Source organism: Mercenaria mercenaria, chromosome 15, assembly GCF_021730395.1.
Source record: "Mercenaria mercenaria strain notata chromosome 15, MADL_Memer_1, whole genome shotgun sequence".
Classification (NCBI taxonomy): domain Eukaryota; kingdom Metazoa; phylum Mollusca; class Bivalvia; order Venerida; family Veneridae; genus Mercenaria; species Mercenaria mercenaria.
The window spans coordinates 65,037,142-65,061,548 of record NC_069375.1 but is presented as its reverse complement, the minus strand read 5'-3'; the positions used below and the strand labels follow the sequence as shown (position 1 = coordinate 65,061,548).

Here is a 24,407-nt window from a genome sequence, read left to right as displayed (position 1 = left end):
TCTTCCTTGCATTATTTCGTCCGTAGAATAGAACACCCACGAAAGACGTAATCCTCTCACTGTCATCGCCAAACATGTCTGGGAAACTGGAGTAAGTAATGTGACGTCCAAACTTCGTCATCTTGACTGAGACGAAGAACAGCAGAGTTGCTTCCTTGATTATCGTCTGAATCTGTACGACTTTCAGCTACCACACCTGTCTGATAGAATAAGACAAAGTACAAAAATGATACAATCATATCTTTGAGATGGGCACTGTATTATTTAGTTTTGGGTATTAGGCCATTTTCCAACAGTATTTCAGTTATGTAACGGCAAAAGATGAAAACGTTTAAGCAGACTTTTATCTTGAAATAACATGGAATGGATCCCAAGTTCCTAAAGAATCACATTATATGACAACACTGTATACATTACTATTGTATACCTCTAGGTCAGGATAAAATAAACTCGTGTTTTGTAAACTTTGTCAAATAAGTAAAATAAGTAAAAGGATAACGCGTCTCAGAAGTGAAGTGAAATAAAGGTATAAGCAAGAATCATTTTCTGTGTTCAGGAAACATAACAAAATCGGATTCAGGAACTTGGTTCAATAGAGAAAAGTGGAAACTTCGCAGGTCGCTCAACACGACAAAATGTTGCAGGCTCGGTTTGAATGAGCCTGTTCATGGACGGTAGCGGAAGTGCATGCTACCGTCCACGCCCTCTAGTCCCGGATTGAGTAGAACTCAACAATTACACATGCTAAAAGTATAAAAATCAATTTAGAAACATCCACAGATGTATTCAAGCCGCTTCTAAACTTATACAGTAGAGACAGACCGGTACTTTATTCTTCGTTCAAACATTCCTCATGCTAAAAAGTACACCACCACCAAATGTGAAAGTGTTATTATTTCCATTAAATAGATACATGACCCATAGAATATAAACACACAACATTTGTTTTATACAACTATGCTCATCCCACCAAAGGCATACAGATTAAAGACTGTTTAATTCTGAGTTATGAACTTTCCGTTTTGACCGTCCTTAATAGCAATTTGAACTTCAAGATCAAAGCTCAAATAAATCATTTTTAAGACATAATTTCTTCGAGTTGAGAATTCTTCAGGACTTCGCAAAGGACAAATGTGTGCAATTCGTTCAGAAAAAAATAGGGTATGATAATACGCATGCACATTTGCTTTTGAAGCCATTTTGTCAGAAACATGTCAAATTCGAGTTCACTGTCATACAGTTAAATAATTCTGCTGCAGATCTATACGCGAAAATATTTGTAGCATTGTTTTCCTGACGTTTGAGAAGTTTTCTGTTGTTTTTTTTATCATTATTAATCAATTAATTAATTGCCATTATAACCAGAGAGAGATATCAAACAAGAAAAATCATAAAACTTGTTTTCAGTTATTTAAATCGGTGAGAAAACAGAGCATCGTGTATCAGAAAAATAAAACCAACCACTAACTCTTCCGCATTCCTTTGTGATAAACTTACTTCTTATATTTTAAATATTACAAACAAGTCATGGGACATGCGCATATTTCAATACACAAACATAGATCAACCTGGAAAAGTTTTTGAACTATTTCTTTCGATCTGTTTTGATTTTGTGAATTGTTGACGCACTACATCTTTGTGTTCACAACATGTAGACACATTATCAACAACGAACGGAATAGTTAACAATGGTAAGTAGTTTTGTATCCATATTTTAGTTGTTTAAGTTGTAAAAGCCAATTATTTTGCAGTTGTTTTTTTATTATTATTATTGTTTTTTTTTGTTGTTGTTTTATTTTTTTGACGTATTGGAAACATGGTCAGAAACAATCTATGCCATAATATGTGACCAACCTTGAGGACAGTGTACCATTTGAACACTTTGTATTATATCGAAGAAGTCAAACCTAACGTCATTGTACGGTAGCAAAGACGGTAGCAAAGATGCGCTTTCCATCCATTGTATCATAGCTAGGTGTTTTTTCTTAACAAATTTGGTGCAGATAAATCGTATACACTGAGTACAGGGTGCGGTAACTAAAAGTGTGCAGGTATTAAATTCTCGCACGCTAGTTACCGCACTGTTGAATATGAAAGTATCCCAGCTAGTGTGGAACAGCAGACAGCGAAGTGTATTTTATTGATTTCTGTTCCCGCATTGGTTTATTCTTCCTAGGCTTTACGCATTTGTAAAGCAAGGATTTTAAGTACTCACTGAACTGCTATATATGGCAATGTGGAACGCCCACTGAACTACCATATATGGATGGCTATGATACAAAGCAGGAAGAACATTAAAACTCTCGGGTAAACGATTTATACTCGGGGGCTATGCCCCCTCGTACAAATCGTTTACCCTTGAATTTCAATGCTCTTTCTATTACATAACCTACGATATATATGTTACAATTGAAACTTTGTTTAATTATTGTTTTATTTACAACTCAGAATTGTCAAAATTACTAAACAGATTAAGTGTCCATTTATAGAAATGTTTAATTGGAGACGCCGAAAACCTATTTAAAACAGATTTAAAACAGATCATTTGCAGAATGAAAGCATGAGAAAACTAGTCCTCTGAAATGTAAAGGTGTGGTGTGAAGGTCATCGCGTAGCGTAAAACATTTTAACAAGTGACAGAGACTGAGCCAATACTACATATCTGACTATGCAATTATAAATACTTTAGATATTGGTAGAGATATGCTTAACATTTTGCTCATCAATTACGATCCAGATACATAGACTGACATTAGTTGAAATAAGCATGAAATATAAAACAATCAAAGATGAATATCCACCAGATAACGCCATGTTCCAGAAACGTAGTCTCCGTCCACTCCCATCCTCGGCACGCATACGTGCAAAAAAAATAACAACACATCTTGACAAACATACGCAAAGACAAAGACAAAGACAAAGACCGAGCAAACACATGAGAACCAAACGAACAAAGGAACACAATGGTGGACCGCCTTGGAACGGTCATTGGCAAAACCGCAACTGGGAAGCTTGAACCAGTTTATGGTGGGCACCTAACCATATTCTTTACCCCATCACTTTCGAACTCAAAGGACAGTGTTAATAAGCGTAATCCCCCAATATAATCACATTTTCTGTGTAAACCCGTTAACACGTACTGCCTACCTGAAATATGCGATGCTATTTCATTTACATAGATCTCGATGAAGTTTTATACGGCACGGATCGGTGTAAGTAGATACAGGACTGGAGTAATTTGTTTAATCTTCGCTGCAGTCATTCAATACAATGTACCCATGATCTCAGGTTTACAATGTCAAATAAAAACAGATCTTATAGACAGGATATACATTCTAAACAGAACAGTGATATAAAATATGTGATTATGCTATTTTCAGTCCGCTACTGGTTGAAAACCAGTTTCGGGGACTATAGGAATGCACTTTTCCGTCCTTCCGTCCTTCCGTCCGTCAGTCCTTCCGCAATTTCGTGTCCGGTCCATAACTCTGTCATACATGAAGGGATTTTATTATTACTTGGCACAAATGTTCCCATGACTACATGTCATGCACAAAACCCGGACCTCTAGCTCAAAGGTCAAGGTCATAATTGGAGGTCATGTGTCAACAGGGCTTTTTCTTGTCCGGTCCATAACTCTCCCATCCATGAAGGGATTGTAATATTACTTGACACAAATATACCTCATAATAAGACGATGTATCAAGCGCAACTTTCAGACCCTAGCTTAAAGGTCAAGGTCACACTTAGTAGTCAAATTTTAACATGGCATGAACACTGTTTAGTGTCCGGTCCATAAATCTGACATTCATTAAGAGATTTTAATATCACTTGGCACAAGTATTCCCCATGATGAGACATCGTGTCATGCACAAATCCCTGACCACTTGCTCAAAGGTCAAGGTCACAATTGAGGGTCATAGGTTAACAGAGCTTTTTTCATGTCCGGTCCATAACTCTCCCATTCATGAAGGGATTTTAATATTACTTGGCACAAATGTTCCTCATGATGAGACAACATGTCATGTGTAAAACTCGGATCCCTAGCTTAAAGGTCAAGGTCACAACTGGAGGTCAAAGGTCAAAAGGGTTTTTCCTGTCCGGTCCAGAACTCATCCATCAAGGAATAACAATATTACTTGGCACAAAGTTCCTCATGATGAGACAACGTGTCATGCACAACGCACAGAACCCTAGCTTAAGGGTCAATGTCACATTTTGAGATCAAAGATCAATAGGGTTTTTTTTCCTGTTCGGTCTATACCTTTGTCATGCAAAACAGGATTTAAATATCAGTTGGCACAAATATTTCCCTGGATGAGACGACATGTCATGCGCAAAATCCGGGCCCTAGGTTTAAAGTCAAGGTCACACTTAGAGGCCAAAGGTCAGATACAAGAATGACTTTATCCGGAGCATTTCTTCTTCATGCATAAAGGGATTTTGATGTAACTTGGCACAAATGTTCACCACCACGAGGCACCTAGTTTTATAAATTACGTCCCTTTGTTATTACTATAAATAGATTATATTGTAACTTTTTTATAACTGGCCATAGAGAAAAATCGAGACCACTTTTCTGTGGTACAACATGCATGTTGCATCAAATGTTTAGGTGTGTTTTTTCTTGCGGACTTATATTGTATAGAATTTTTTTATTTTTTAGGATTAATTTCCCTTTGGTGTTGCTATAAATAACTTGTATTATAACTTTTTTATAATCGGCCAAAAAATTTCATATGAAAACGACTGTAGGTTTTTATATATACAAATTTTAATCCAAGTGTTTCGTTATAACATATTGTATATATAGTACAATATTTGGTATAAATCATTGACAGATATCAGTTCATTATGTTATACTGCTGTAGGAAAAATAGGTGCCTTCCGGTAGGGGACTTTGTATTGCATGGCAATACTTCATTCACTTGTCTTTACAGTTTTTCAACTTCAAAGGTAGTAATCAACAAACAAACAAATGGTTAAAAATATAATACAATAGAACCAAAGTTTCAAATGTACCAGTGAAAAATATCAATGAAACACCTGAAACCTTTGAAACTTAAATTAATTAAAGTTTTTTTTTGTGTATTTTATTTAGGCATCATGTTTAAACATTTTAGATATAGTAATAAACACTATAAAGTTTCAAACTATTTTAACTTTGAAGATTGTTATCAGACCAAGAAACGTCAAAGTATATTGCAGATCTGAAATTCGAATAAAGAGTATTTAATTACTTTCTTGTGTTTTATGTTTCTTATTACACTAGTATCCTAATCTTAGTTTTAATAAAGTCATTAAATAAGGCGTATGTATCTTATTCAATTAAAACTTTATTTCTCACCCTAACCGGAACAATATTAGAAAAAATCTGTCACAAGAAATATTTTTGTATTTTCTAAAAAATATCTGTCATCAAAACATGAAGTCATAAAACAACGTTGTTACATTTATAATCCTCTTTTAATGATTTTTTATTAAACTGGTTCGACCGTTTGAAGAAACGTGTGGAACTTGCTTTTATTCCAATTGCTTATTTTTTTAGCGTCAAGTAGATCTCAGTTAACATTTTGTACACTTGCGAAGTATAAATCCGAAAGGATTTGTTTCTGGGGGAATATCAGTCATAATTTTATCTATATGCGTAACAAATGACTTTGAATACTCTGTTATGTAAAACGTGACTACACACTTACTTAGCTAGGATTCGAATAAGTTTTGTTGGCAAATACAAATATTTGGTCACCTTAATTTTGGAAACGGTTGTCACGCAGCTGACGCTGATGTGATAAAATAGTTGGCTTACCGCACGTTGAACCCTACACTGCAGATTATCCGGACTACTTTTAGTGAATCTCGCATACATCATCCGTGTTATACCAGTGCAGTAGAAAAGTAAGCTATCTTTGTTACCTGCTATACATGATAACACAGTCATGCATCTTACAGTCCTGAAATTGTTTTCTTTTATTTGCTCATATTTCTAAATAATTTTCCCATACTTTGACGTATTTATATGAGTAGCAGACATCGTTCTCTCTCCAGCAATAGCTTTCCCAAGATTTATTAAATTCTAATTTCATCCAAAGAAAACAATTCCTCCCTTCAAAGATAAATTATAAAATCCAAAATGCTCATGTAAATCATTCAAATGTTAAATACCCAAATTGGTGACATTTTGTTATTGAGTAATACAGGAACGTTTTATCAATAAGATCTTACAATAAGTTCTGTCTTGTCCTCCGATAGCTTCCTATCTATAGTATCATGGAAGGTTGTAGCACCTTCGTGTACAAAAAGAAGATTCATGAAAAAAAAAAAACAACAGAATAATCTAGGCATTAAAGTAGTATAAACACACTGTTTATGGACTGGCTTAATCAGTAAACAGTTCTAAAGATGTAGCTCTTACAGTGTTTGAGAAAAGATAGACTTCAACAATTTTTTTTTAAACAATTCCAACGCCAATGCCGACGATCAAGTAACGACAATACTTCGCAGACTTTTTTTTCCAAAAAACAGACGAGCTAAAAAGGGAATTCACTGACTGGGCACATATAGATTTTTAATGTTGAATAATCAAAAGGCAATATCTCATTGAAATATAATTCTACATGAACATGAAGACAATATGCGCACATAATCCTGAGAGTGAAGCATCCATTGAATTTTCGCTGAATTATAACCAGTGGTTGCTGAGAAATACTCATGACTAGGATTGGGCTATGATTTACTAATGTTGAATAATTAAAGGGAAATAACTCAGTGACAAATTATCACACAAGTAAACGAAGACTACATGCGCATTTCCTTTAAGAGTAAAGTTTGGATGAATTCTAGCAAGTGGTTGCTGAGGAACTATGATATACAAATGCTGAACAATCAAAGGGCAATGACTCAGTCAAAAATCATCGGACCAAAAACAGAAAACAATATGCGCTTTCCTCTTGATGGTGAGCCCTCTGGTCAAGTGTCGCTCAATTTCTACCAATAGTTGCTGAGAAATACTCCGGACAAGAACTGTTCTATATAGTATAGTACTGTTCAATAATTAAAGGGCAATAACTCTTTGACTCTTTGAAAAAAAACTCATCTGATGGGAACAGACAATATATGCGTATCTGTTCTTGATAGTAAAGCTTCCTATTGGCAATATATATTAACGCGTTTCATGGCAAAATGAAAACGTGTAACGGCCCCGTAACGTAATTAAAACGAATTTAAATGGAAATAAAAGAAAAAAGATCCCTACAATGAAATGTAATATCCTTACTCTCATTGCGGGAAGTAACCGAACATAACATTCCTGATAATAGCATGAAAACAGGACAAGACCGCCACGCTGTTTATGACGTTATTTAGTATACAGATCGGAGCAAAAAATACAGTCTGGATGGATCATACAAATGCCTCATCAAATTAATATGACGTCTATCATCGTTCATTCTTTTAAGTGTGTTTGCAGTTTGCCATGGTGCTTTCATATACAAAACGTGCTTTAACATACCGCAAACAAAATCATTAATTTTAGGTATTAGATCACTAATAGTAATGTTTACAAAATGGCCTTTGCTTGGTATATTCTGAAATGTAACCGTGTTTTGCACTATTTTGCAATTTTTAAACACATTCTACCGTGCCGTTTTTTATAAATTTTGTATAACTTATGGTATCTCCTCAAGCTCAGGTAGAGACAAATTTCAAAGTGATAGCCACTATCCAAAACGTTTGCAGAGAACTCATTTTACCATTAATTTTAATAAAAGAAACATCAAACTATTAGTAAACAATTATAAAACACAAAATGAAAATGTCAATATCATTTTTTCTATGGTGCCTCAAATAAACGGATTTAATGAGACAGAATTCATACTTCGACATTGAAAAAATAAGGTCGAATGCTGTGTTTCTGTTTTGAATTTTGCTTACTCCATTTAAAAATAACCTTAGGGCAGACGTAAAACCTCCCTAAATGTCTTCCACAATATATAATCTAAGAGTGAAAGCAAAATAGAGAACTTTCACTGCGTGTAACTCAATATTTTTAAAGATTTGTAACTCTACCCCTTCTGTTTAAGTAGTAAATTCTCTTTGAACACCAAGAAACCGCTTATAAGATTCATCTTTTTCGATTTTTGTACAAGAAACCAATAATAAGTCCTGAAAGAAGTAAAAACTTTCTAGAAAAAAGGAAAATAAGGAAAAAAGAATTTGGTCCCAGTAGGGCTTGAACCTACGCCCCCCTAAGAATTGCAGTAAAAGTAGGTTTATGGTGGGAATTGAATACTCTTCAAAAAGGAGGTTCTCTATTAATGATCTAATACCTTAACCTGTTGTAAAATGCTAGTCGGCGTCTCTAATAACATCAGCATTCTTTTCGCTATCCTCCCCTATTTTTCTAAGAAGTAAAGACTGTGGTAAATTGCTTATGTTTTATCTTACCAAACTTAGCATAGTTTTTATTAAATTCAAACGCACGCAATCGAACCCGGAAGAGTTAAAAGGGAGCTTTCATATATTGAAAGAAAATAGCCTTAGATAAATATAGGCAAATTGTCAAGTAGCGTAATCAGTAAATTTGCACAGATCTTTATGAGAAAAAAAAATATATATCTCCGTTATCCCGGTTGTTGCGCAGTTATGAATGTTTTTTTTTCTCTTATGTATGCAAGGTCGGTGTGACATGTTGATTGCTAAGTATTACATGAAAAAATATTTCATTTTTATTTTGCTATCATTTATCACGTTTGGACGTCTTGCAGATCCATTGATCGCGCTAGCGATTTATAGATGATCTGCAAGAAGTCTCAGTATGGTTATCGCCCATCTAAACGCACATAAAATTAGCATTTATTTCTTATATTTACATATCAACAGTAGCTTACTACCAAAAATAGTTTGCTATCATGAGTATCAGAAAAAAATAAATGTCAGAATATCGATCATTGCAACATTTAAATAGGACAGTTAAAAGACCCGCCCATGATTCAGTCTTGATCCTTACCGTCAGAAAAAATAGTTTTAGTTTTAATTCAATAATCTTTTTGTAAAATTTTGAACGATGGTTTTGAACGACGGCATTTTGTTCATGTTTTATGAATGACGTCACATTGCGCGTATAATCTCGCTGAAATGGCCAGCCTAGAAATGAAATGTTTCCACGATCTCGTTTATACGAAAATAAATGCTTTTTTTCTATATAAAACAAATATTGAATTTAGATTATTATTGCTTAATGCCAGTTACTTATTGTTAAATGCCAAATACCAACTGTTAAATACAATATACTTAATGCTAAATGCCAAATGCTTAATGTCAAATAGCAAAATGCGAATTGCTAAAAGATAAAGGGAACATGGAACCGGATCAGTTTACTCAAAAATGTTTCGAAAAAGGTTTTGGACAAGTACAAATTTATGTAACGAATACCAATGACTTTTAAAGAGTGCATTCTTCTATTGAAATAGTAAGCTCTTTATTTGAATCGCATTTTACAATTACCAATAAGTGTTTATCATTTGGCAGTCAATATTTGACATTAAGCATTTAAAAATAAAAACATTTTGCACTAATTATTTAGCATTTGGCAGTTAGCATGACACATCGGCCTTCCATATTAAGGTTATGTCGCATTAACTATCACGTATGTCGGGATTGTTTGTTGTATGCGGATAAAAGTGAATAAAAACTCTATATGTGATTTTTTATCTTTAAATTATTAATGGTAAGATGACATTTCTGTGAGTATTTCTTAATTTGTAATACTAACTACTGACTGATTAAAGCAGTTAAACTTGAAACTACATGTTTGTAACCCGTATTTATTTAATTGCAATACAGAAACTTCAATTCGGATAAAGATTATTATTTTGTTTGTTCTGTTTTTGTTGGGTCTAACGTCACACCGACACAATTATAGGTGAGAAAGATCCCAGGTGCCTCTCCGTGCATTATTTCATTACGGGCACCTCGGTAAAACAACCGACCTTCTGTAAGCCAGCTGGATGTCTTCCTCACATGAAGAATTCAATGCCCGGAGTTGGGATCGAACGCACATCGGTGAAGGGCAAGTGATTTGAAGTCAGCGAACTTAACCTCTCGGCAACAGTGGCCACACCATTATTTCGAGTTGGCCGAATACGACTCGAGGAGACCAGTGTGTAACAAAATATGCAAATTAGTGACTAAGTTCCATCACAGAAAGGTTCTAATGACTGAAATGAGACGTCGAATTTCTGTTACTAAATTTGAGGTTTTGTTACTATTTAGATTAAAATAAAATACCTTACCTCCTGATATGTGCATTATTGGCAACTGAACTGTTAAAAGGTCTTTCCCCCAGAGATATGCATTTTTGCACTGGTAGTCTAGTAACTGCGCTGTGAAAGACTCTCCTGATATATTCCTTGGTTACACAAGTTATCTAGTACCTACAAAAGCCAAATCGTATCAAAAGAAAAGAAATCATGGAATATATTATCTTGTTAATGATCAGTTAGTAGAAAATATCTTGTTATCACGGGAAAAGATCTAGTAGTTAAAATATAATTATCTCGAATAACGAGAGAAAAAACCGAAATACCGAGAAAAGATCTCGTAATTACGAGATAAGACCTCGTAATTATGAGGTATTCATCTTGTAATAACGGGAAAACATAATCTCGTTATTACGAGAACGATCTCGTGAAAACATCTCGTTATCCCGAAGAAAGATCTTACTTTCAAGACAAAGCTTCGAAATAACGAAAGGAGAGACTTGAACTTTTGAAACGGTTTACGATCAATTACTATTTGACCAAGAACCTTCAAACTTCATTGGCACACTTTCTTGGTCAGTAACCGATTTCAGTTGACCTTAGGGCTAATATGTAAATGTAAAGGTCACAGTTGCCTGAACTTGAAAACCATATAGCGTAGACCATTTAATCTTCATGGGCATATTGGCTTTTACAAGTGACTTTTCCTGTTGCTTTTGGAAGCAAAAGGTCAAAGGTCATGACCTAAGTGCAGGAACATACAAAATATTTCCCATCAATAACTGGAAAACCACTTAACCTAAATCCTTTGCACTTCATAGATACATCGGTTTTTGTCAATTGAAAAGCCCAAATGGTTTTAGGGTCAGTAGGTGAAAGGTCAATATCATAGGACCTGAACATACAAATACCTGACAGGTATAAAACCTAAAACAACCAACATGGAAATATGCAACAGAATCTTTGTCTTTGCATTTCAACACGCAGAATATGTGGATAGAGAGAGGTGTCCTTTGACCAGAATTTAAACTAGCATAAAATAGTCTTCACAATAAACCTTTTCAAAAATAATCTCATGGCAAGTATAAGTTTGCTAGGAAAGAAATTTCAAAAAGAATCTATTTGATATAATACAACTTAATGTATACTCTCAACCTCTTTGACAGTTATTAAATTTTCAGGCTGACAGCAAAATTATCTTCGCAGCCATAGATTTGGGTACTTCGTTTTCTGGCTGGGCGTTTGCGCTTAGAACAGATCCGGATACCATGCCTAATATATTTGTGAAATCATGGTATTCTGCTTATACAGCCCACGCAACAGGAAAAACACCAACATGCGTTTTGATAAAACCTGACGGAGAGAGTCTGGAAGCTTTTGGATATGACGCAGAAACAAAATACAACGAACTGGTATCAAAGAGACTGCATGATACCTACTTCTACTTCAAAAATTTTAAAACTGGTCTATACGGGAAATATTATCAGGTAACTAGCAGTTTAATCCTTGTTTGTTTCAGTCATGCTGCAGCAATTTGGGGAATGTTAAGTTTGTTGGTGTGCAGAATCAGTTAGTAAACACATTTGTAACTGCATTATGTGATATCTTCACAACGATATGGTTGAAATGAATTATCTTTACACAGGGATACAATATAAAGTTATTAGTAATGTTTTTGAAATCATAAACTGAATATTGATATGACATACAGGCTAAACAAAATGGATAGTTTTGGTAATCTTAAACAAAAGGAATATTTCAGTTAACCAATCTCTGCTAGGTTAACAAAAGATTACAGGTATATTCTACAATATCTGAACCATTGAAATACCGACAGTGCCTAATTTTTTCTGAATACTCACTCAAGAATTGTAGATTTTTACAACCCGTCAATAATAAAGTTATAAAGTAATATATTAGGCGAACATACTTTTGTTTTCTATTATCTTGACATTATCTTTGACTTAGCTTATTCCATTTGCTTCCACATGGAAAAAAAATGAAAAGCAAATGTTGTCAGAATCTGAATCGCTACCCCGTATGCTAGCCTTCAAAATTGCGATTTTCAAAGAGGTGCTTTAGACAACTTGGTCACAACGGATTTTTATGTCTTCTCATTTGTAGACAATATGTCATTCCGGTTAGAACACTAACACGCATCCCCCAAACTCCATACCCAATCCTGTAGCCAGGATTGTAATAAATGAAATTTCGGTAAAATATCATATTTTCAAATGCCTTTCTAAATCTTACTGCACATTATCATGTGATATCATGTGGACATTATTCTCAACAAAACTCACCTGACACTGACACAAGGTTTCCCAAATACAGTCAAATCTCGATACCTAGACTTCGCCGGGACCGAAGACATATCGAAAAATTGAGATAACCGAAGTAAGGGTCAACTTTGATCAGTAGTTGGGGAATGAAGTTGTTTTTTTGTACAAAAATATGTTTTACATATTGATTAGTAATTACTTTCTGAAATAAAGTATTTATAAAGTCTTTTGCTAGATGTTTCGTACCTTTATTCATTCTACTTCCTGGTTTCTAAATTACCTCTTTTCGCCATCTTGTAATTTGTGCAATGTACATGATGTGAAACTCGCTCATAGGTTTAAACCGACTAGTATTTCACATTAACCGAAGTCAAGATATCGCGATTAGACTGTAAGTAAGTAAGAAAGAAAGTAAATATTTTAATATAGTGACACGTTTTTAAAGTTTTCGCAAAACATATTAATGATAATCAATTTAACACAACAGCCGGTCCAATGGACCCATGAGTCACCTAGTATACAAATATTAACAATATTACAATACATGGATTTATATATTCATTTCAAATATGCTCAAGTTTGAATATCAACTTATAAATATATGTCGAACGAGTTTTTCAAGTCTATTCGATTAAATATCTTGCTGTATCATTTTCATCTGATTCAGTTTTGACACAATTCAATACAAATTACTCAATCCGCGTGTTACACAGTTCACGTCGCAAACAAAAATCTAATGACACATGTGCGCCGCCGGTTAATTGATTTCCGGGCTTAAGCGGGATCATTTGGTGAATTACCTCGCGTGTTGATTTTCGTACCTCCGGCGGCAGACGACAATTAAACGGATACAAGTGCGTGTAGTTTTTTGCATCTCGTTCGGCAGACGATTAATGTCCACTCGAGATAACCGATGTCAAAATAGAGTAGATTTTAAAGATGGGGATAGCAATTTAGTCGAGATATCGAAAATATCGAAATAAAAAAATCGAGATATCCGTAGTTAATTTGTATGAAATAAGAAGTAGTCCTGACGAGGAAAGCTGTTTTTTTGCTGGACCTTGTTCTGGGGTAGATAGAAAATGTTTTGACGGTTTTCAGTTGTCGTGGTGTTGTAAAAGTTAAATCCGTTTGATGATCCTATGTCATCATTTGGCAAATTTTATTATGGAGGATTAAAGATGGCGGTCAAAATGACGTCTTAAGCAAATGATAAGTTTATGCTACATTCAGAAAACATATAAAAAACAAGAGCTGTCACAGGAGACAGCGCGCTCGACTATTTCGATGCTGGATAGTGAAACTGGGCACATCTGAGGAAACTAGAGCTGTCACTGGAGTGTTTAATGACTCCAAATTGTGGATGAAGATATTGCACAATAGCCTGAGTCTATATCAACTTAAAGTAATAAGAGAGGTAAAGATAAAATGTATCAAAACACTATATAAGTATATCCTAAGCAAAAAGGGGCATATTTCATGAAAAATTGGTCCCAGAGTTATGCACCTTGTGTCATATGATAAGGGTAATGATGTTGAACAATTGTTTAAGTTTGAATCAGATCCATTCAGTAATAACAGAGATAGAGTGAAAGTGCATAAAACTTTAACCTGAAATTCTAAGTAAAAAGGGGAATAATTCATGAAAAAATGTGCCAGAGTTATGCATCTTGTGTCATATGATGTGGGTGATGATGCAGAACAACTATTTTAAGTTTGAATCAAATCCATTCAGTAATAACAGAGGTAGAGTGAAAGTGCATCAAAACTTTAACCTGAAAATTTAAGTGAAAAGGGGGGATAATGCATGAAATATTGGTGCCAGAGTTATGGCCCTTATGTCAGGTGATGCGGATGATGATGAGGAATAAGTATTTGAAGTTTGAATCAAATCCATCAAGTAATTACAGACATAAGTTGTAAAAAGAGAAAGTGTAAAAAAACTTTAACTTAGGTGGGGACGCGGAAAGACGAAGACGCCGACGCCGACGCTGGAGCGAGTAGGATAGCTCTCCTTATACTTCGTATAGTCGAGCTAACAAACAATATTGTCATCAGATAGTTTCATTTATAAGTAGATATTCTCCAGAATGATGTGGTCAACAAATGCAACACATATTTCCATACAAATGAAGTCTACGTTACAATACGATACAAATTTGTTACCAATAAATTTAATTAAGTCTAACTGTAAATCTAATACAGTCTTACAGTTACAGATAAATTAGTGCTGTTTTATAATAACGCAATCATAATTTACGTTACACTACATTACCATTAAAAACGTGAATAGCATCTGCATTAAAACATATACGGCAAAATAGATTGACTAGTGAGTAGTCTAAGGCATGTATCTTTCATGTATTCTTAAAAGGTGGTAAGATGTCTGTAACTATGAAAATGCTGTATTTGTTAAATTGGCAAATAATTCTGTGAATACTAAGTCTTTGCTTTTGTATCTAACAATACAGCAAGGTAACGTAACTTTCTGTTATAAATGGCGAAATCTTATGATATATATTTTCTTTCAAAGTTGCTGTTCAGTATGATATAATTGTCGCAAACATTGAAAATGCACAGAATACGACTGAAGACTTACAGTAAGACTTTATTAAAAATTTATTGTTGACATATTGGTAACGTATTGTAAGGTAGACTTCATTTTTATGAGAACATGTGTTGCATTTGTTGTCCACATCATTCTGGATATATCTTCTTATAAATGGAACTATCTGACGGCAATATTGTTTGATTAAATATATGTTATCTGAATGAGACATAAACTTATCATTTGCTTAAGACGCCATTTTGGTGGCCATCTTTAATCCTCCATAAAATAATTTGCCCAATGATGACAGGGCAGGCTCGAATTCAGGGCCGGGCCGAGTGGGCTGAGAAGTGACCTATACTTATGAAAGATGCACCCAAATATTTTGGCAATAATATTCTCTCAAAATTTAGACCCAGAAACGCAGCAGAAGCCACCATTTCATACCTATATTTCAAAAAACAAATGTCGGGCAAAGTGACAATATTGTTCTCGCGTTATACATCTGATTTGATAATCGTTCAAAACATTAGTATTTGAGTGTCGTGCGGAGGCTGTAAACAACTGTCTATTTTTTTCTCTTTTTTTGTGGGATCGTACAGTCAGTTCAATGTTTGAGTAAAAAAAGAGAGGTCCGCTTAATCTAATACAAGGCGAACTGTCGGTGTATATTACACTCCATGAATAGACTTTTAAATCAAACTGTGTCAGCATGATTGCGTTCTATTTATTTATTTTGTCGGGTTTAACGTCACATCGACATAATCATAGGACTTTGAGTGCGTTCTAATATAATTCAAAGGTATAATGATTTACAGTTATCTATTATCTACCTCAAATGCGTGTTATTATTATGTAATGACGAAAGCCTATACCTAATTCAGTGTTCTTATATGTCATAAATTAGTTATAATTTGAGTGTCATAATGTATGTACACGAAGTGGTATTAAATGGTTTAGAAACATTTCTCGTACAGCCTTTGAACATGGGCATGACACTCGTGGACGAAATGGGCAAGACTCTTCCAGCAATCAACGTATTTTCATCTAGTATCAGGTACTTAGCTGATGACATGTACACGCAGTTAGAGAAAAGTTTTCAGGACATCAGAAGAGAAGATATAAGATGGGTTATAACAGTTCCGGCAATCTGGACAGATCAAGCAAAATATTTGATGAGAGAATCTGCCATTAAAGTGAGTTTGATAAATACAAAACATGTGTAGCGAAAAGTCTTAAGCAAACAAAGTACACATTTAACTAGTATATATGCTGCTGCGCGGATGAATTGTGATCTTGAAAACTATAGCATCTGAAAATACCAATCACTCAAACATTAAAATGTTAGTTCATTGTGTTTCTCAAGAAGTGTTGGTCATTGTTTCCAATCTACATTACATATTCGTACAACTAATTAATAAGAATGTCATTCTTAATCTTAATTATCAGGCCGGAATGAAATCCGACAGTTTAATAATGGCATTAGAACCAGAAGCGGCGTCCATTTACTGTCGTCAACTTGACTTGCGTGCTATAAACAGAGAAACTGGCGTTGCATTAGCATCCCTAGAAGTTGGAAGCAAATACCTGGTTTTAGATGCTGGCGGTAGGTTATTTTTTAATTTTTTATTTTCAACATTGTTAAAGATTTATTTTAGCCTCTTTGAGTTTATTGCTATATAATACTCTTTCTAGCATTGGGGTAAATAGGGTAACAACAGCCTAACAGTTAGGTCACGGGCTTCATTGGGACGGCAAGCAAGGATTCTACGTAGTAAAAGTGACAAGAGGAAACAAGTCGTGATATTTAATGTTTCTTCTTACTTAAATATAATATTAATGTTTTTATTATGAAACACATAGAGAAGCGTAAACATTTCGACTGATTCGTTTTTTATATTCTACCGTTGTTTGTATACATAATTTTTCTTCAAGGTGGTACAATAGACTTGACAATCCATGAAGTTGATTCCTCCAAATGTGTGAAGCAAATTGTAGTCTCAAGTGGAAATGTCAGTGGAGGAAATGCAGTGAACAGAGAGTTTGAAAGGTTTTTAAAAGAAGCAATTTCCGACGATAAGTATCAACAGTTTAAACGTAACCAAACTGAAGACTGGCTTTATCTCATGGGTGACTTTGAAATTAAAAAGAAATCTTTCGATCCTAAAAAACAAGATACCATAGTTTTGAGGTTCCCGCTAAGCCTTAGAGAGGTGTTCGAGACAAGCAAGCGCCAGTCTTTGTGGCGAAAATCAAGAAAGCGAAAATGTATAGAAGAAGCTGTCAAGGATACGAGTTTCGGTACAGATATCACTATAAAAAGGGACAAAATCATTTTTACCGCACGAGATTTTAGCAGATTTTTCCAACACTCACTGGAGAAAACAATAAAAGAAATAAGAAAACAACTTGACAAATTGCATGGGGAGATGGTTTACTGTATATTGATGGTTGGTGGGTTTTCCGAATGCACGCTGTTGCAACAGGAAGTGATTTCTTCTTTTCCCTTCATTCCTGTAAACATACCCATAGAAGCCTCAACAGTTGTACTAAAAGGAGCTGTTGTGTATGGAAATAACCCTCCTATCATTTCAGAAAGAGTTGTAAAATACACGTACGGTGTGTCAGCCTGTAATTCCTTCATAGCAGATGCTCATCCAGTTGAAAAGCGACTCGTTACAGACACTGGGGTTGTCTGTAAAGACATATTCTCAAAACATGTAACGAGAGGAGAACTTGTGAAAACAGGAGAACCGCAGCGAAAAGAATGCTATTTACCCCAGTATCGGAACCAAAAGTCTGTAAAATTTGATATCTGTGCATCCAAGTTACCAAACCCAAGATATACTACTGACAAAGATTGCCACATCATTGGAACCATTGAAATACAATTAACAGAGAGAGATGATGCACGAGAAAACACAATTATTGTGTCATTTGCATTTGGAGGAACAGAGATAGTTGTAACAGCTGTTGAGGAAGAGACGGGAAAAGAAATTAAAACGCATGTCAGTTTTCTTGAATAGAGTATAATGTTTGGTAAGGTATTAATTCATATTACAGTTGTCGATCAGATATTTCGGTATTTTTATCAGTATATATAAAGTATATATAAAGGACCAATTACTTTTTCACAGACTGATGTATTTAAAACGTGTTGATCGCAGTAACACAGTGTATAATCAGCCATACAATTTGAATTTATTTTACTAGAATATGGAGACATGTAAAACATCAAAGCAACATTTGATATAAAGAAAGACGTCTGATATGCCAAATATGTATAGTCAATTGAAAGTGGGCTGGTTATACTTGTGAACAACTAGTTATTTTTAACGGACATATTTATTTCGCTAATAACATTTTGTCAATATTGAAACAATTCATTCATTACCAGGTATCTTCAAACCGACAGTGTTTATCTAAAATTTCTATCACTTTAAAACAATACATTTTGTTGTCATTAAGTGCCGTAAAAAGTCTCCCCATACTTGTATTTGGTGTTGTTATATTTTCTGGTGCAAGTGAATCATAGTATCCACTCAATGGTCATTGGTAATAGTGTTCCGCTTAAGCTCGTTGCTAGGGGCGTGAAGAGTGTTGCACTTTCAATTACCTCTCATGAACAGACTCAGTCAAACCTAGTCTGTTATTATTTTGCTTGGTTCCCTTCCATGCTTCCAAACGATCTTCTAACAGATTTTATTTCATTTTGCTTTTTTTTATTGTAGATTTGTTATCTCTCAATGTTGGCGGACCAGGATTACTAAGAGCGAACTGAAAAAAACGCAAAAGGTCACAGGTTAACCTCTTTTCTACACCTTAAAAAGAACAAATCTCCATCTAGAAGAGCAGATGTTTTACGTTTTCTCAATTTAGGCAAAGAGTGGCAACATTTAAGCAGCAATTCCGTATGAATGTTTCCAAAGTACGACAGCTTTAAGCATGCTTGTCAGTTCTTCGATGTGATACTTTCGCCCTTGTCCACGGGCATTACAGGAATTGTGATCATAGGTTTTAAAACTATTCAGGACTCAATATTATAATCAATGTTTATATATGCAATAGGTTATTGAAATAGTACAGTTGAAGTTTGGCGATTTTATAGTGATAATATCAAATATGTTTCTACCTTGATGAAACTAAACTTCAAAGTAAAATACTGCGAATTACAAGAAATTTGTGATTCTAGGAATTACACTGTGGGTGAAACCTAGTACAAAATAAACGTAACAGTTGTAGATTGTACTGCCTATGGGTATCCTTAATTGCTGAATTAGCAATTCAGATATACTTTAACGCATGGATTTTGATAATGATATTGCACATTTCAAATTGTGATAATTTCATAGAAAATATCTGATGGTATAAAATCGTTTCTGTTAGAAGGCTTACGATGCATAAAAATATAACAATCCGTAGTAAGTCTAACAAGAGCTGTCGGAGGACAGCAACGCTCGACTATTCACCAGTCTTGTCAATTGAATAAATATTAAAGTCGAAAAAGGGACATAATTTTGTAAAATTGCAAAACATGGTTATGAAACCTGTCCAATGCATATCAGCTTATAACAATAGACAGTTGTGTGACATTTCAATCCATTCCCATTAGTTGGTACTGAGATACCAGCTTACATACAAAAAACTTAATCAAACCGGGACGCAATGTAAGTCAGTTTATCACAGTGTGAAGTTTCAATCCATTCCCACAAGTGGTTACTGAGATACCAGCTTACATACAAAAAACTTAATCAAACCGGGACGCCAACGCCGACGCCGTTGCAGACGCGGACGCCGACGCATGGGTGAATCCAAAAGCTCTACATATTCTTTGAATAGTCGAGCTAAAATACACAAAAATACAATAATCAATGATATCAGCATTATGTTGTTTTTTGTTTTAATGTATAGTATTTCGGTTTCATGGTAATACTGAATATATAAATAGATAAATAATAATAAAACATAAACATCCCAACGAGCTTTGATTCAGCTATTTTTGTTGTAATAACAGTAACAAACGCTACTATGTATAGGATATAAGACGAAAAGATTTAATATGTAAAATACTGGACTGTCCGAAGCGCGTTATGAGGCTTATATCTTACTTAAAACATGGGTTTTAATGACATAACCAATAAAGAATTACGTTCTTTATAACCATTGACGTAAAATATTCATAAATTACTTCGGTCTTTATTCACTTTACCGCATTTAATAGCAGTTGCTATAGGATTATGATGTACCCTGTAGATCGTCATGACAATTTTTACGCACGTTCTTCTCATAATGCACGATTGCGTTTTTCTCGTGTTTCTCGCCTTCGTAATATTGGACTTACGTTAGCCCGGGATTCTCGTGATGCCATTAATTGTGTTAACACATGCACGGAATAAACAGTAGTATTCTCACGAGTGGCGGCGGAAGGAAAGAAATTTTGTGACATTTTGGAAATAAAAACTGAATTTATTTTAATTCACTGAAAGGGTAAAGTGCTCCTGTTCTTTTTATTTAAGCGTGTACAAGGAAATATTCTTGGTGTTAAAATTTACAAGAGTATGGCGGATGATGATAATGTTTCACTGAAAACGTAGTTGGAATCGGACAGCTGGAGAAATTGACTGCTGCATGTGCACTGAATGAGAAAATGGGTTATTTATTTACATGCCTGGCATTATTGCGATTTATTACTTCAATGACAGTTTTTGTTGGGTTGTACATGAATTTGCTCGAAAATCTTCAAATTTAGTGCAAAAAGACTTACAGAACAGACACTTTTAATATATTATCGGATACAGCTACTGGTAAGTCCATACTAAACTTGTGATATTATTTCGTTCTTATTATCTGGACAATACACGGCGCATAGCGGCGAGACGGAAGCTGAAAACTAAGGAAAACTTGCTGAAAAATATACTTGATCATTCACTTTGAATCTGTTAGATTTTTTCCCTTAAATCTCAGTATTTCATCCGAAAAATAAAATAAAATATACGAGTACAAAATTCAAAAATATTGCGACAAAACTAAGGTTCATGTAAGTACATGTGTCCCTTATTTGCAATTGTTTTTCTTTTCCAATAGGCAGTCTCACAGACTGAACAAATGTGAGTAAATGCTTCAAACTGGCTTCTAACACAAGAAATGAAGGCAATTTGTCATTCGAAGGGTGCTGTAAACGTTTATATTTTGAAAGGAACAACCTGTTTTTGCAGTGTTCTTTTTTCTTCAATACAGTATTATGCCAAGGTCTCCAACGGAACATTTAGGTTATTGGATAAAATGTGTTAGGAGGATCTAGAACAGTCACTTAAATTAATAAGTATTTATCGTTTTGAATAATATTTAGAAATTAGCCTGACATTCCATAGGAAAACCACAATGTGTTTCACTTTTTCCGCAGTATTTTGCATGAACTGTAAATTCTTATGGTTAATGCTAAAAATTTCTGTCAATACCCACAACAAAAATATCATTTGCTGGCGTTTACACGAACATTCAGAAACATGTAAGCATTAGTTTATTTTTTTTTCTTTGCACAGATGTACGTATAAATTCGGAAAATATGGATTATGACATAACAAAAAATGGGCTATGTATGAGGATGCAATTATTTACTTAACTTTCGTAAATCGTAAATTATTACTATTATCTTTATGCTCCCCGAAGGGCGAGCATATAGCTGCCACTTTGTCCGTCCTTCCGTTCATCCGTCTGTCCGGAGTATAACTTAAAAAGTATTAATGGCATTTTATTGAAATTTCACATAATCATAGAGGCCATTGAGACAAAGAGCAGTGTAAAAGAACCATAACTCTACTTTACCTTGCTTTTGAATTATCTCCCTTTATTTTTATTACTATAATTATTGAAGTTCAATGTCAAAGAAACATAACTCTACCTAGTTTTTGAATGATCTCCCTTTTTATACAAATAAGGCTTCTTCGGAGCATTACTTGAAATGTATTAACGGCATTTCATTGACACTTCACAAAAATGATAGAGGCCATTGATGGGATGTACAGTATCAAAGTACCTTAAATCTACCTTACCTAGTTTTTGAATTATCTCTCTCAAGCACATGCATCGGGGAGCATCATCCGGTTTTACCGATTCCTTGTTGTGACTAAAATACTGTTAAAAAGGTAGTGAAACGTGAAGCGAGCACTACCGAATTATTATGGATAATTTGTACTTTATTTGATCTTTTATTTTCAAAGTTGATGCAAGCAGTAGATAACCGTTTCGTTAAATAAAGAGGACTTGAGACTGTATGACTAGTAGGCCCTCCCTCGTCTCGAAATCTAGGAATTTACTACAGTACAGCCTTAAAGAACTATCATGATTGCTCTGATAAAACTGCTTTTTAAGCAGAGAGGAATAAATTCTTGCACAATTTTAAAAACTGGAAATGTAAACAATATTGAGGAAATTGTTGCTCTAGGAAGTTGTCCTTTAGGGAATAAGACTACGTCGACGCATGCAAAAAAAATGTAAAATGTTATTTTAAAATTTTGCGATTCTGTCCATATTTATTAGGCATCTATACATAAAACTTAGTTTTGATATTAATTTTTCTTTTTATTATCAGAACTGTGTTATAATATTGGTCTGCTTTCATTTGGTTACAGTATTTTATATGGAGTTCACTATTGCTAAATATGGGACTACATGAGTACATTGATTCTGTAAATTAATCGTTTTTCTCGTGCAGTCTAATATTAAATAGACAGTTCAATATTTAAAAAAATATTGGACTGCACGTAGAAAATACTATACTAAGTCCCATTAAAAGCAGTCCAATATTAAAATTACAGTACTGCGAGTACAAAGGAATGACGTAATGACAATGTTTTAAAGCAAAGAATACAATGGATTGGTTCTTATTCTGTGCAGATTACCAGGTGCAAACCTGAATCGACTGGTTTATTCACTATTTCTTTTATGGTCAGCATGTATAGGATTCATGTTTCATATTCGTATCACCATACACAATTTTCAAATCAATGCTATTTCCATTCATTATGAAAGTATTGAAAATGGCGAATACTTCTTTTAGTTCAAAAATTCTGAACCAATTAGGAAGCGATAAAACAACTTGTATCGTCTCATTCCATCTTTTAACAATCTACTTTGGCTGCGCAAACAAGATAGACAAAAGGGGGTAAAATAACTTTACATTTTTTTTTCCAGGAATATTGGAAATATAAAATTGTCAATGCTAATGTTAGAGAAATATAATAATTATCATGATTTTCTATATTTCTGTCGTTCCTTGAGCAACGAAAATTGATAAATTAAAAAAACTCTATCTTGAACAACCAGGATAGGAAAATCAGATTACTAAAATACATCCAGTGAAAATCTACCATATATTGTGCAGTGCGTGAACGCAAATTATAAATCATCAAGTTTTGAACAAATCCATTACTCAACCATAATGACAAAAATCTGATTGACCACCTTTAATATCAAAACGAAACGGGATTCTTTTGAATTAAATCTAACTATTCCCATTAAAAACTGAATGACGTAGCGATATTTTTGCCCCTCCCCCCTCCCCTTGAAAGAAGAAGGGGTATATTTTTGTGCAGATGTCGGTCGGTCCGTAGACTAATAAGTTTCCGGATGGTAGGTCAAGAATGCTTGGGTCTAGGATCATGAAAGTTGATAGGGATTTTGGTCATGACCAGCAAATGACCCCTGTAGACCTTGAGATCAGTGGGTCAAAGTCACAGTGACCCGGAACAGTTAAATCGTTTCCGGATGATAGCTTGAGGAAGCTTAAGCCTAGGATCACGAAACTTAATAGCAAGATTGATCATGACCAGCTAGTGACCCTATTGATTTTGAGATCAGTAAATCAAAGGTCAAGGTCACAGTGACCCTGAACAGTTGAACAGTGTCTGGACGATAACTTGAGAACACTTGGGCCTAGGATCACGAAACTTTATAGGAAGGTTGACCATGACCAGCAGATATTCCCTGTTGATTTTGAGACTTGAGAACACTTGGGCCTAGGATCACGAAACTTTATAGAGAGGTTGACCATGACCAGCAGATATTCCCTGTTGATTTTGAGACTTAGACTAGTAGGCCAAAGGTGAGTGACCCGAAACAGTTAAACAATGTCCGGATGATAACTTGAGAACGCTTGTGCCTATGATCACGAAACCTAATAGGGAGATTGATCATGACCAGCAGATGAACCGCATTGCCTTTGAGATCAGGAGGTCAAAGGTCAAGGTCACATTGACCCAGAACAGTAGAACTTTTTTGCCAAATAACTAGAGAATGCTTTGGTCTAAGATCACATTT

At 34.6% G+C, this 24,407-nt stretch overlaps 1 protein-coding gene across 2 annotated transcripts; it reads left to right on the top strand.

The window, feature by feature from the left end:
- Nucleotides 1–1,516: 1,516 nt before the first annotated feature.
- On the top strand, nucleotides 1,517–23,342 carry LOC123556898 (heat shock 70 kDa protein 12B-like). 2 transcript variants are annotated; one of them, XM_045347968.2, is made up of 6 exons: nucleotides 1,517–1,691; nucleotides 11,441–11,746; nucleotides 16,067–16,285; nucleotides 16,539–16,695; nucleotides 17,025–18,128; nucleotides 18,821–23,342. In XM_045347968.2, the coding sequence occupies exons 1-5, from the start codon at nucleotides 1,689–1,691 to the stop codon at nucleotides 18,113–18,115; spliced, it is 1,776 nt and encodes a 591-aa protein (XP_045203903.2). In that variant the 5' UTR covers nucleotides 1,517–1,688; the 3' UTR covers nucleotides 18,116–18,128; nucleotides 18,821–23,342. The 2 variants fall into 2 exon arrangements, with proteins under 2 accessions (XP_045203903.2, XP_045203910.2); XM_045347975.2 differs by lacking the exon at nucleotides 1,517–1,691 and adding an exon at nucleotides 9,637–9,727.
- The last annotated feature ends 1,065 nt before the right edge of the window (nucleotides 23,343–24,407 follow it).